Source organism: Salmo salar, chromosome ssa13, assembly GCF_905237065.1.
Source record: "Salmo salar chromosome ssa13, Ssal_v3.1, whole genome shotgun sequence".
NCBI lineage: Eukaryota > Metazoa > Chordata > Actinopteri > Salmoniformes > Salmonidae > Salmo > Salmo salar.
In genome coordinates, this window is record NC_059454.1 from 14,995,254 (window position 1) to 15,009,304 (window position 14,051).

Here is a 14,051-nt window from a genome sequence, read left to right on the forward strand (position 1 = left end):
AGTCAGATTGTCTGAGTGGGCTGCTGCTACTGACTATATCTCTGGGTTCTGGGCTGCTACTGACTATATATCTGGGTTCTGGGCTGCTACTGACTATATCTCTGGATTCTGGGCTGCTACTGACTATATATCTGGGTTCTGGGCTGCTACTGACTATATCTCTGGGTTCTGGGCTGCTAATGGCTATATCTCTGGGTTCTGGGCTGCTACTGGCTATATCTCTGGGTTCTGGGCTGCTACTGGCTATATGTCTGGGTTCTGGGCTGCTACTGACTATATCTCTGGGTTCTGGGCTGCTACAGACTATATCTCTGGGTTCTGGGCTGCTACTGGCTATATCTCTGGGTTCTGGGCTGCTACTGACTATATATCTGGGTTCTGGGCTGCAACTGAATATATATCTCTGGGTTCTGTGCTGCTACTGGCTATAAATCTGGGTTCTGGGCTGCTACTGGCTATATCTCTGTGTTCTGGGCTGCTACTGGCTATATCTCTGGGTTCTGGGCTGCTACTGGCTATATCTCTGGGTTCTGGGCTGCTACTGGCTGTATCTCTGGGTTCTGGCCTGCTACTGGCTATATATCTGGGTTCTGCCCTGCTACTGGCTATATCTCTGGGTTCTGGGCTACTACTGGCTATATATCTGGGTTCTGCCCTGCTACTGGCTATATCTCTGGGTTCTAGGCTGCTACTGACTATATCTCTGGGTTCTGGGCTGCTACTGGCTATATCTCTGGGTTCTGGGCTGCTACTGGCTATATCTCTGGGTTCTGGGCTGCTACTGGCTATATCTCTGGGTTCTGGGCTGCTACTGACTATATCTCTGGGTTCTGGGCTGCTACTGACTATATATCTGGTTTCTGGGCTGCTACTGAATATATATCTCTGCGTTCTGTGCTGCTACTGGCTATAAATCTGGGTTCTGCCCTGCTACTGGCTATATCTCTGGGTTCTGGGCTGCTACTGGCTATATCTCTGGGTTCTGGGCTGCTACTGGCTATATCTCTGGGTTCTGGGCTGCTACTGGCTATATCTCTGGGTTCTGGCCTGCTATTGGCTATATATTTGGGTTCTGGGATGCTACTGGCTATATCTCTGGGCTGCTGCAGCTGGCTATATCTCTGGGCTGCTGGCTATATCTCTGGGCTGCTGGCTTTAGCTCTGGGCTGCTGCTGCTGGCTATATCTCTGGGCTGCTGCTACTGGCTATAGCTCTGGGCTGCTGGCTTTAGCTCTGGGCTGCTGGTGCTGGCTATATCTCTGGGCTCTGGGCTGCTGGCAATAGCTCTGGGCTGCTGCTACTGAATATATATTTGGGCTGCTGCTACTGGCTATATCTTTGGGCTGCTGCTACTGGCTATATCTCTGGGCTGCTGCTGCTGGCTATATCTCTGGGCTGCTGGCTTTAGCTCTGGGCTGCTGGCTATATCTCTGGGCTGCTGCTACTGGCTATATCGCTGGGCTGCTGCTACTGGCTATAGCTCTGGGCTGCTGCTACTGGCTATAGCTCTGGGCTGCTGCTACTGGCTATAGCTCTGGGCTGCTGCTGCTGGCTATATCTCTGGGCTACTGGCTATAGCTCTGGGCTGCTGCTGCTGGCTATATCTCTGGGCTGCTGCTAATGGTTATATCTCTGGGCTGCTGCTACTGGCTATATCTCAGGGCTGCTGCTACTGGCTATAGCTCTGGGCTGCTACTACTGGCTATAGCTCTGGGCTGCTACTACTGGCTATAGCTCTGGGCTGCTGGCTTTAGCTCTGGGCTGCTAGTGCTGGCTATATCTCTGGGCTCTGGGCTGCTGGCAATAGCTCTAGGCTGCTGCTACTGGCTATATGTCTGGGCTGCTGCTACTGGCTATATCTCTGGGCTGCTGCTGCTGGCTATATCTCTGGGCTGCTGGCTTTAGCTCTGGGCTGCTGGCTATATCTCTGGGCTGCTGCTACTGGCTATATCTCTGGGCTGCTGCTACTGGCTATAGCTCTGGGCTGCTGCTACTGGCTATAGCTCTGGGCTGCTGCTACTGGCTATAGCTCTGGGCTACTGCTGCTGGCTATATCTCTGGGCTACTGGCTATAGCTCTGGGCTGCTGCTGCTACTGGCTATAGCTCTGGGCTGCTGCTGCTGCTGGCTATATCTCTGGGCTGCTGCTACTGGTTATATCTCTGGGCTGCTGCTACTGGCTATATGTCAGGGCTGCTGCTACTGGCTATAGCTCTGGGCTGCTACTACTGGCTATAGCTCTGGGCTGCTGGCTTTAGCTCTGGGCTGCTAGTGCTGGCTATATCTCTGGGCTCTGGGCTGCTGGCAATAGCTCTAGGCTGCTGCTACTGTCTATATCTCTGGGCTGCTGCTACTGGCTATATCTCTGGGCTGCTGGCTTTAGCTCTGGGCTGCTGGTGCAGCTATATCTCTGGGCTGCTGGCACTATCTCTGGGCTGCTGCTACTGGCTATATCTCTGGGCTGCTGCTACTGGCTATAGCTCTGGGCTGCTGCTACTGGCTATAGCTCTGGGCTGCTGCTGCTGGCAATATCTCTGGGCTGCTACTACTGGCTATAGCTCTGGGCTGCTGGCTTTAGCTCTGGGCTGCTGCTGCTGGCTATATCTCTTGGCTCTGGGCTGCTGCTACTGGCTATATCTCTGGGCTGCTGCTACTGGCTATAGCTCTGGGCTGCTGTTACTGGCTATAGCTCTGGGCTGCTGGCTTTAGCTCTGGGCTGCTGGTGCTGGCTATATCTCTGGGCTCTGGGCTGCTGGCAATAGCTCTGGGCTGCTGCTGCTGGCTATATCTCTGGGCTGCTGGCTTTAGCTCTGGGCTGCTGCTGCTGTCTATATTTCTGGGCTGCTGGCTTTAGCTCTGGGCTGCTGCTGCTGGCTATATCTCTGGGCTGCTGCTGCTGGCTTTAGCTCTGGGCTGCATCTGCTGGCTATATCTCTGGGCTCTGGGCTGCTGGTAATAGCTCTGGGCTGCTTCTACTGGTTATATCTCTCGGCTGCTGCTACTGGCTATAGCTCTGGGCTGCTGCTACTGGCTATAGCTCTGGGCTGCTGGCTTTAGCTCTGGGCTGCTGGTGCTGGCTATATCTCTGGGCTCTGGGCTGCTGGCAATAGCTCTAGGCTGCTGCTACTGGCTATATGTCTGGGCTGCTGCTACTGGCTATATCTCTGGGCTGCTGCTGCTGGCTATATCTCTGGGCTGCTGTCTTTAGCTTTGGGCTGCTGGCTATATCTCTGGGCTGCTGCTACTGGCTATATCTCTGGGCTGCTGCTACTGGCTATATCTCTGGGCTGCTGCTACTGGCTATAGCTCTGGGCTGCTGCTACTGGCTATAGCTCTGGGCTGCTGCTACTGGCTATAGCTCTGGGCTGCTGCTGCTGGCTATATCTCTGGGCTACTGGCTATAGCTCTGGGCTGCTGCTGCTGCTAGCTATATCTCTGGGCTGCTGCTACTGGTTATATCTCTGGGCTGCTGCTACTGGCTATATCTCAGGGCTGCTGCTACTGGCTATAGCTCTGGGCTGCTACTACTGGCTATAGCTCTGGGCTGCTGGCTTTAGCTCTGGGCTGCTAGTGCTGGCTATATCTCTGGGCTCTGGGCTGCTGGCAATAGCTCTAGGCTGCTGCTACTGTCTATATCTCTGGGCTGCTGCTACTGGCTATATCTCTGGGCTGCTGGCTTTAGCTCTGGGCTGCTGGTGCAGCTATATCTCTGGGCTGCTGGCACTATCTCTGGGCTGCTGCTACTGGCTATATCTCTGGGCTGCTGCTACTGGCTATAGCTCTGGGCTGCTGCTACTGGCTATAGCTCTGGGCTGCTGCTGCTGGCAATATCTCTGGGCTGCTACTACTGGCTATAGCTCTGGGATGCTGGCTTTAGCTCTGGGCTGCTGCTGCTGGCTATATCTCTTGGCTCTGGGCTGCTGCTACTGGCTATATCTCTGGGCTGCTGCTACTGGCTATAGCTCTGGGCTGCTGTTACTGGCTATAGCTCTGGGCTGCTGGCTTTAGCTCTGGGCTGCTGGTGCTGGCTATATCTCTGGGCTCTGGGCTGCTGGCAATAGCTCTGGGCTGCTGCTACTGGCTATATCTCTGGGCTGCTGCAGCTGGCTATATCTCTGGGCTGCTGGCTATATCTCTGGGCTGCTGGCTTTAGCTCTGGGCTGCTGCTGCTGGCTATATCTCTGGGCTGCTGCTGCTGGCTTTAGCTCTGGGCTGCGGGTGCTGGCTATATCTCTGGGCTCTGGGCTGCTGGCAATAGCTCTGGGCTGCTTCTACTGGTTATATCTCTCGGCTGCTGCTACTGGCTATAGCTCTGGGCTGCTGCTACTGGCTATAGCTCTGGGCTGCTGCTACTGGCTATAGCTCTGGGCTGCTGGCTTTAGCTCTGGGCTGCTGCAACTGGCTATATCTCTGGGCTGCTGCAACTGGCTATAGCTCTGGGCTGCTGCTACTGGCTATATCTCTGGGCTGCTGCTACTGGCTATAGCTCTGGGCTGCTGCTACTGGCTATAGCTCTGGGCTGCTGCTACTGGCTATAGCTCTGGGCTGTTGCTACTGGCTATAGCTCTGGGCTCTGTCTGGGCGCTGCTACTGGCTATATCTCTGGGCTGCTGCTACTGGCTATATCTCTGGGCCGCTGTTACTGGCTATATCTCTGGGCCGCTGTTACTGGCTATATCTCTGGGCTGCTGCTACTGGCTATATCTCTGGGCCGCTGTTACTGGCTATATCTCTGGGCCGCTGTTACTGGCTATATCTCTGGGCCGCTGTTACTGGCTATATCTCTGGGCCGCTGTTACTGGCTATATCTCTGGGCCGCTGTTACTGGCTATACCTCTGGGCTCTGTTTGGGCCGCTGTTACTGGCTATAGCTCTGGGTCGAGGGAGCAGGAGCAACAGCCTAGGCTTTTGTGGGCCAAGGCTTTTGTGGAGCGATAGGTAATGATGATTCGCGGGTGACCGTTTTTGATGTGTTCATAGGGTCCCTGGTTCAAACCCAGGTTGGGGCAAGGAGAGGGACAGAAGCAACACTGTTACATACGCACACTGTAAACTTTCACTGGGTTGCATCAGTCAGGGCTGACAGGACAGCACACTGCAATCCCTGACAAGCCCCTTTGTTTGGCTTGTTAAAATGCATAAACATCACACCACCTAAAATCTACCCTTGCTATTTTTTTTTTAAATTGCTGAAAACAATACAGGCTTTAATCATTTTAACGTTTAGTTTCCCAGCCTGGACTCAGTGGTAAATGTAACATAGTACATGTAAATCTGGGACACTCCAATTAGTATGATATGTTACGTTGCAGAAAGTATTCACACCCCTTGACTTTTTACACATTTCTGTTGTGTTCCAGCCTGAATTTAAAATGGATTACATGTAGATGTTGTGTTCCAGTCTGAATTTAAAATGGATTACATGTAGATGTTGTGTTCCAGCCTGAATTTAAAATGTATTACATGTAGATGTTGTGTTCCAGCCTGAATTTAAAATGGATTAAATGTAGAGGTTGTGTTCCAGCCTGAATTTAAAATGGATTAAATGTAGATGTTTTTAGAAAAATGTTTAAAAAAATAATGAAAAGCTGAAATGTATTGCGACAATAAGTATTCAGCCCCTTTGTTAGGGCAAGCCTAAATAAGTTAAGGAGTAAAAATGTGCTTAATAAGTCACATACAAAGTTGCATGGACTCACTCTGTGTACAATTATAGTGTTTAACATGATTTTTTAATGACTAACTCATCTCTGTAACCCACACATACAATTATCTGTAAGGTCCCTCAGTCGAGCAGTGCATTTCAAACACAGATTCAATCACAAAGACCAGGGAGGTTTTCCAATGCCTTACAAGGAAGGGCACCTATTGGTAGACATTGAATACCCCTTTGAGCATGGTGACATTATTAATGACACTTTGGATGGTGTATCAATACATCCATGTACTACACGATACAGGCGTCCTTCCTAAATCAGTTGCCGGAAAGGAAGGAAACTGCTCAGGGACTTCACCATGAGGCCATTGGTGATAGCAGAAAACTGAGGATGGATCAACAACATTGTAGTAACTCCACAATACTAACCTAAATGACAGAGTGAAAAGAAGGAAGCCTGTACAGAATACAAATATTCCAAAACATGCATCCTGTTTGCAATAAGGCACTAAAGTAAAACTGCAAAAAATGTGGCAAAGAAATGAACTTCATGTCCTGAATACAAAGCGTTATGTTTGAGGCAAACACATCACTGAGTACCATTTTTCAAGCATGGTGGTGGCTGCATCATGTTATGGGTATGCTTGTCATCAGCAAGGACTAGGGAGTTTTTTTTAAATAAAAAGTAATGCAATAGAACTAAGCACAGGAAAAATCCTAGAGGAAAACCTTGTTCCGTCTGCTTTCCAACAGACAGTGGGAGAAAAATTCACCTTTCAGCAGGACAATAACCTAAAACATAAGGACAAATATACACTGGAGTTGCTTACCAAGACGACATTGAATGTTCCGGAGTGGCCTAGTTACAGTTTTGACATAAATCGTCCTGAAAATCTATGGCAAGACCAGAAAATGGTTGTTGAGCAATGGTCAACAACCAATTTGACAGAGATTGAAAAATTAAAAATAATAATATGCAAATGTTGCACAATCCAGGTGTTGAAAGCTCTTAGAGATTTACCCAGAAAGACTCACAGCTATAATCACTGCCAAAGGTGATTCTAACATGTATTGACTCAGAGGGTGTGAATACCTCTGTAAATTAGATATTTCTGTATTTAATTTTCAATAAATTAGCTAAAATTACAAAAAATACATTTTCACTTTGTCATTATAGGGTATTGTGTGTAGATGGGTGAGCAAAAAATGTATTCAATCTATATTTGAATTCAGGCGGTAACACAACAAAATGTGGAATAAGTCAAAGGGTATGACTACTTTCTGAATGCACTGTATGTATACATTTACGGATGTCCATCATCCATTTCGTATGATCTGTTACGAATTAAAATTAATCCAAATTGTTACGAATTGCAATTCTTATAATATGTTACGAATTTGCAAAACGTATGTCACGAATTCCAAATTGTTGGTGCTGACCTTAGATGGTGGCTACGTGGTTAACGCTAACGTTAGCTAGGTGGCTAATGTTAGTTAGGGGTTAGGGTTAGAAGTTAGGTTAAAGCAGGGCTCTCCAACCCTGTTCCTGGAGAACTACCCTCCTGTAGATTTTCGCACCAATCCCAGTTGTAACTAACCTGATTCATCTTATCAACCAGCTAATTATTAGAATCAGGTGCGCTTTATACACCCACCCATCCTCCCCGAATAACCATCCTACTTTTGTTTTTGCTTTAAGTAACCTTCTGTGTTATTTAACCATACCAAACATAACATATCATACTATTTTGAGTGTCCCGGATTTACATGTACCATGTTACGTCTAGTCTATGAGACCGGGCTGAGTTTCCACCATGTTTACTGTGTGTTATGTAGTTCCCTCCTCCCCTGTGTATGTGAGTAGTGCTGCAGCACATTTTTTTATGTGCTGTGGGGAAGAGTTCACCTCCTAAACAGTGCTGAGCTACAGTACACAGACACAGCTGCGTCTCCAGGCTATTTCTGGTCCTGTCCTACTCATTCCTAAAGACTAAAGCCAAAGAATCAGCAGGATGTGTGAGGCACGGGAGGTCAGTGGCACCTTAATTGGGGAGGACGGGCTCGTGGTAATGGCTGGAGCGGAATTGGTGGAATGGTAACAAACATGGTTTTGATGCCATTCCATTTGCTCCGTTCCAGCCATTCTTATGAGCCGTCCTCCCCTCAGCAGCCTCCACTGGTGTGAGGGCTGCTGTGAATCACCCAGGTGGCTGGTCCATTAGCTACACTACAGGCAGGTAGGTAACCAGGTGAGGCTGCATAATACATGGACACAATTTACTAATCTGTGTGGTGCAGATGTATCGAAGGTCAGCTGGCTTATCCCTGTGACGTCAACGAGATCATTTTGCTCGGGACCTCTAAAACATAGAAGCTCAGCTTTTCGTTTTTATAGTTTAGTCATGCTAACGGTTGCTTCATAGTGCGTGGGAGAGCTGGTGGAGGCACAGTCAAATCTCAGTACAATTTATGGGTGTATAGAAGGACAAGCTATACATTCAGAAACAGCTAAAGTGTCTTTGTGTTTTGGCGTGTCTCAGCCCAGAGGAGAGGAGAGGAGAGGAGGAAGGCGAGTTGTGTTTACATGTCTGCTAGTGCCTGCAGCCTGGATCCCAGCTGAGCACCAAGATGTTCACATTAACACTACAGCATATTTAACAGGACTGCATTTAGCTGTTCTCAGAAGCCAGGCCAGGCCTAGTCTTCCAGGAACCCAGGAGGAGAGAGAGAAGAATCACAAGGGCCCTGTTTGAATAAAGACTTCTCTATCCTTTCTGCCTTGATGGAATAACTGATCTGATGAGGTTGGATTGGTGAATGTAGTAACCTTGTTTTGATCTATCCCATTACTTATGAGTCAATGATTACCTCAAGGAGACAGAAGAAGGATGGAATCTATAAAGTGTTCAATGAAGTGCAGTCAAAGGGTGATTATATGATCTGGTACTTAAGAGGCAGGTGTCTATCCCACGGGGGAAAGTGTCACTCCGATGTATGAACACTTTCAGGGCAAACATACAGAATTCTACTGTTGTGTCTGGGCTGGGTTTTAGAGAGTGCCTATGTGAGTTAAAGGGGTCGTGCGGTGTGAGTATTTGAGTTCTTTGAGTCCAGAAGTTTTGTGGAGGGGGATGGGCTCCTAACGAGAAATCAGTCTAGTACAGTCAATGGTGGTTGTATTGAGTGTTCTCTTACCGTGAGCTCCAAGGCTTCGCTGAAGAGGCCATTCCGTTTGCTGTGGAGGAAGGCATTGGAGCTTCCTGTCTTGGATATTCGTATCCTGGCCAAACGTGCTTTCTGGAAGACAAAGAAACCATGGAAACCAAAGATCAGTCCCCTCATACCACCAACCAGGTTAAATCCAAATGGCTATGCACAGCGCAAACGTTTGATGCAAACCTGATATCAATGCATACAAAAACACATACTAGGAGGGTAATGTCACCATGTCTTTTCAATGTTTAATATTGCTGTCTGTGTTTCTTGTGTAATAGACTTGCTGAATTGCGCCTTGAAATGCATTGCTTTTGTTTATGTAGAATAAATCAATGAAATGTCCACTGCCTTAAAGTGTTACGACTACAACCCTAACCAACAGTGTGTATGTCTGTCTGCATACATCTCTTCTCATCTACAGGAAACACAGTATAAAGAGGGTTGGTGTGCAGCCATCTCTCTCTCTCTCTCTCTCTCTCTCTCTCGTCAAGGACAGAGACAGAGAGACAAAAGAAGGAGCAAAAGAAGGCAATGTGATTTCTCAATGCGTCAATAACAAACAATACACAATGTCTGTGTGGAAAAGGTCTGACAAGAGTTTCAGCTCAGACAAGCTGGCCAGCATTCTCAATCTTGTTTATGCTCCCAGAGACGGGTATTAAGCAGAGGTGTTCTTGCACACACACACGCCTACTCCTCTCCATACTGTTCTCCTTCTCTTTTGCACTCCATCCTCTAACTCTTATAATAGTTTTTCCTCTCAATCTTTTGTCTCACTCTCTTTTTTTCTTTCTCTCCTTATCTGTTACTGTACCTCTCTCCTGGCCTCTCTCTGCCCCTCCCTCTCTCATGCTCCTTTGTGCCAGCTTAGACATCCCAGAGGTCTCTAGGATGACCCTCTTCCTCGTCTCGCTCTGAGCTCAGCCAATGAGATCGGCTCTCTGGGGTCACCAGGCAAACACTTCCAGCCACCATGGAAATGGTTACTGGGGGTAATAGAGGAGGTGTGAAAACATACCCTGCTAGAATGTATCCACTTTTATCGAGAGTGAGCAGGGATGGGGGGTAGAAAGAGAGAGAGAGAGAGAGAGAGAGAGAGAGAGAGAGAGAGAGAGAGAGAGAGAGAGAGAATTTAGGGCCACTGGGACCCAGAACCTGTGTCTCTGGTCCAAACATGCTCTCAGACAGTGCAGAGAGGCAGGACAGATTTGAGGATGGATTTCTGCTGAAGCATCATTGAGAAAACACAGGAGGGCGCTGGCTTTAATTAATTAATTAATTAATTAATTAATGTATTTATTACACACATGGAACATGGACAAAAAGCTAGAGCATCGACAGCTCATAATAATGGTTGGTATTAAAAAAAAAATGGTGTTTGAAGTGTTCGATTCCATTCCATGTATTCCGCTTCAGCCATTACTATGAGCCCGTCCTCCCCAATTACGGTAGCACCGGCCACCTTTGGTAGACTGCAATATTTCCAATGAATAGCCTACAGCTCAGAGAAACTTAACTTCAAGAGAAACTAAACTTCAAGTTAAGTTTTAAACTCCTCAGCACAACACCTGGTGAGGAGAACTGAAAAAGCTACTATGGTGAATATTAAAGGCAGAAAGAGAGAGTGGTACTGTATTTGGATTAGTAGGAAGTAGAGCAGAAAGAGACAGGATGGAGGGATGCCTCAAGGCCTGCCCTGGAACGACTGCTCAGGAGAGAACTACATCTGAATAGGTATCCCCCCCCCCCACACACACCTCCCACTGCAGATTTGTGAAAATGGAAAGCATGGGGCGTGTGAGAGAGACTGAAGGAAAGAAGCACTGGGCTGTAGCAAAAATTGATTTAGAGCGAGTCACGTCATCAGACAGCTTTCCCTTCCTCTCTCTCTCTCTCTCTCTCTCTCTCTGTCTCTCTGTTAGTAAGAGGTTGGCCTCTTACCAACACCACTCAGTGAGAAAACATTTTCACTCAGCCCAGATTGAACTCTCAGTGGAACAATCTAAGATGTTGAGCTGTGTATATGTCTCATACGGACACAATCTTCTCTAACATTTTTTTCAGCTTCAAGTGCTTTATTCGGCAAAAGTAGAAAACTTTATTCATTTCCGCCAGGGGAGACAATCTCAGGTATACAAGGTCTGTCTGCTCTGGCAGGTTGTTGGTTGTGTTTCTCTTCCACATTGCCATGCTGATTAAAAGGTAGTGTCTGACTCGAAAGTCTCTCTCTGGCTCGCTCTCTGTCTCTCCCCCCTCTCTCTGTCTCTCTCTCAAGTCAATTTCAATTCAGTTTAAGAGCTTTATTGGCATGAGAAACATATGTTTACATTGCCAAAGCAAGTTAAATAGATAATAAACAAAAGTGAAATAAACAATAAAAATGAACAGTAAACATTACACTCACAAAATAATAAAGACATTTCAAATGTCAAATTATGTCTATATACAGTGTTGTTACGATGTGCAAATAGTTAAAGTACAAAATGGAAAATAAATAAACATAAATATGGGTTGTATTTACAGTGAGGGAAAAAAGTATTTGATCCCCTGCTGATTTTGTACATTTGCCCACTGACAAAGAAATGATCAGTCTATAATTTTAATGGTAGGTTTATTTGAACAGTGAGAGACAGAAAAAAAAAAAAAAAAATCCAGAAAAACACGTAAAAAATGTTATAAATTGATTTGCATTTTAATGAGGAAAATAAGTATTTGATCCCCTCTCAATCAGAAAGATTTCTGCCTCCCAGGTGTCTTTTATACAGGTAACGAGCTGAGATTAGGAGCACACTCTTAAAGGGAGTGTTCCGAATCTCAGCTTCTACCTGTATAAAAGACACCTGTCCACAGAAGCAATCAATCAATCAGATTCCAAACTCTCCACCATGGCCAAGACCAAAGAGCTCTCCAAGGATGTCAGGGACAAGATTGTAGACCTACACAAGGCTGGAATAGGCTACAAGACCATCGCCAAGCAGCTTGGTGAGAAGGTGACAACAGTTGGTGCGATTATTCGCAAATGGAAGAAACACAAAAGAACTGTCATTCTCCCTCGGCCAAGATCTCACCTCGTGGAGTTGCAATGATCATGAGAACGGTGAGGAATCAGCCCAGAACTACACGGGAGGATATTGACAATGATCTCAAGGCAGCTGGGACCATAGTCACCAAGAAAACAATTGGTAACACACTACGCCGTGAAGGACTGAAATCCTGCAGCGCCCGCAAGGTCTCCCTGCTCAAGAAAGCACATATACATGCCCGTCTGAAGTTTGCCAATGAACATCTGAATGATTCAGAGGACAACTGGGTGAAAGTGTTGTGGTCAGATGAGACCAAAATTGAGTTCTTTGGCATCAACTCAACTCGCCGTGTTTGGAGGAGGAGGAATGCTGCCTATGACCCCAAGAACACCATCCCCACTGTCAAACATGGAGGTGGAAACATTATGCTTTGGGGGTGTTTTTCTGATAAGGGGACAGGACAACTTCACCGCATCATTTGACGGGGCCATGTACTGTCAAATCTTGGGTGAGAACCTCCTTCCCTCAGCCAGGGCATTGAAAATGGGTCGTGGATGGGTATTCCAGCATGACAATGACCCCAAACACACGGCCAAGGTAACAAAGGAGTAGCTCAAGAAGAAGCACATTAAGGTCCTGGAGTGGCCTAGCCAGTCTCCAGACCTTAATCCCATAGAAAATCTGTGTAGGGAGCTGAAGGTTCGAGTTGCCAAACGTCAGCCTCGAAACCTTAATGACTTGGAGAAGATCTGCAAAGAGGAGTGGGACAAAATCCCTCCTGAGATGTGTGCAAACCTGGTGGCCAACTACAAGAAACATCTAACCTCTGATTGCCAACAAGGGTTTTGCCACCAAGTACTAAGTCATGTTTTGCAGAGGGGTCAAATACTTATTTCCCTCATTAAAATGCTAATCATTTTATAACATTTATGACATGCGTTTTTTTTGTTGTTATTCTGTCTCTCACTGTTCAAATAAACCTACCATTAAAATTATAGACTGATCATTTCTTTGTCAGTGGGCAAACGTACAAAATCAGCAGGGGATCAAAAACATTTTTCCTTCACTGTACAATGGTGTTCGTTCTTCACTGGTTGCCCTTTTCTTGTGGCAACAGGTAACAAATATTGCTGCTGTGATGGCACACTGTGGTATTTCACCCAGTAGATATGGGAGTTTATCAAAATTGGGTTTGTTTTTGAATTCTTTGTGGATCTGTGTAATCTGAGGGAAATATGTGCTTCTAATGTGGTCATACATATGGTCATACTCTCTCTCTCGCTGTCTCTCTCTCTCTCTCTCTCTCTGTCACGCCCTGATCTGTTCCACCTGTCCTTGGGCTTGTCTCCACCCCCTCCAGGTGTCGCCCATCTTCCCCACTTATCCTCTGGGTATTTATACCTGTGTTTTCTGTCTGTCTGGGCCAGTTCATCTTGTTTGTCAAGCTTACCAGTGTTTGTCTGTCAGTTCCTGTCTTTTCCCAGCCTCTCTTTTTTTCATCTTCCTGATTTTTGACCCTTGCCTGTCCTGACCCTGTACCTGCCCGACTGACCACTCTGCCTGTCCCTGACCCTGTACCTGACCGCCTGACCACTCTGCCTGTCCCTGACCATGTACCCGCCCTCCTGACCACTCTGCCTGTCCCTGACCCTGTACCCGCCCGCCTGACCACTCTGCCTGTCCCTGACCCTGTACCTGCCCGCCTGACCACTCTGCCTGTCCCTGACCCTGTACCCGCCCGCCTGACCACTCTGCCTGTCCTGACCCTGACCCTGTACCTGCCCGCCTGACCACTCTGCCTGTCCTGACCCTGTACCTGCCTGCCTGACCACTCTGCCTGTCCCTGACCCTGTACCCGCCCTCCTGACCACTCTGCCTGTCCCTGACCCTGTACCCGCCCGCCTGACCACTCTGCCTGTCCCTGACCCTGTACCTGCCCGCCTGACCACTCTGCCTGTCCCTGACCCTGTACCCGCCCTCCTGACCACTCTGCCTGTCCCTGACCCTGTACCTGCCCGCCTGACCACTCTGCCTGTCCCTGACCCTGTACCCGCCCTCCTGACCACTCTGCCTGTCCCTGACCCTGTACCCGCCCTCCTGACCACTCTGCCTGTCCCTGACCCTGTACCTGCCCGCCTGACCACTCTGCCTGTCCCT

General features: G+C 47.7%; 1 protein-coding gene across 3 annotated transcripts in view; it reads right to left on the bottom strand.

The window, feature by feature from the left end:
• kcnd3 (potassium voltage-gated channel, Shal-related subfamily, member 3) overlaps positions 1-14,051 on the bottom strand; it is a 346,737-nt gene that overhangs the window by 23,192 nt on the left and 309,494 nt on the right. For all 3 annotated transcript variants that reach the window (XM_045692984.1, XM_014134607.2, XM_014134606.2), the window contains exon 4: positions 8,851-8,952. In XM_045692984.1, coding sequence (XP_045548940.1) covers positions 8,851-8,952 — 102 coding nt within the window. The remainder of the gene's footprint in view (positions 1-8,850; positions 8,953-14,051) is intronic.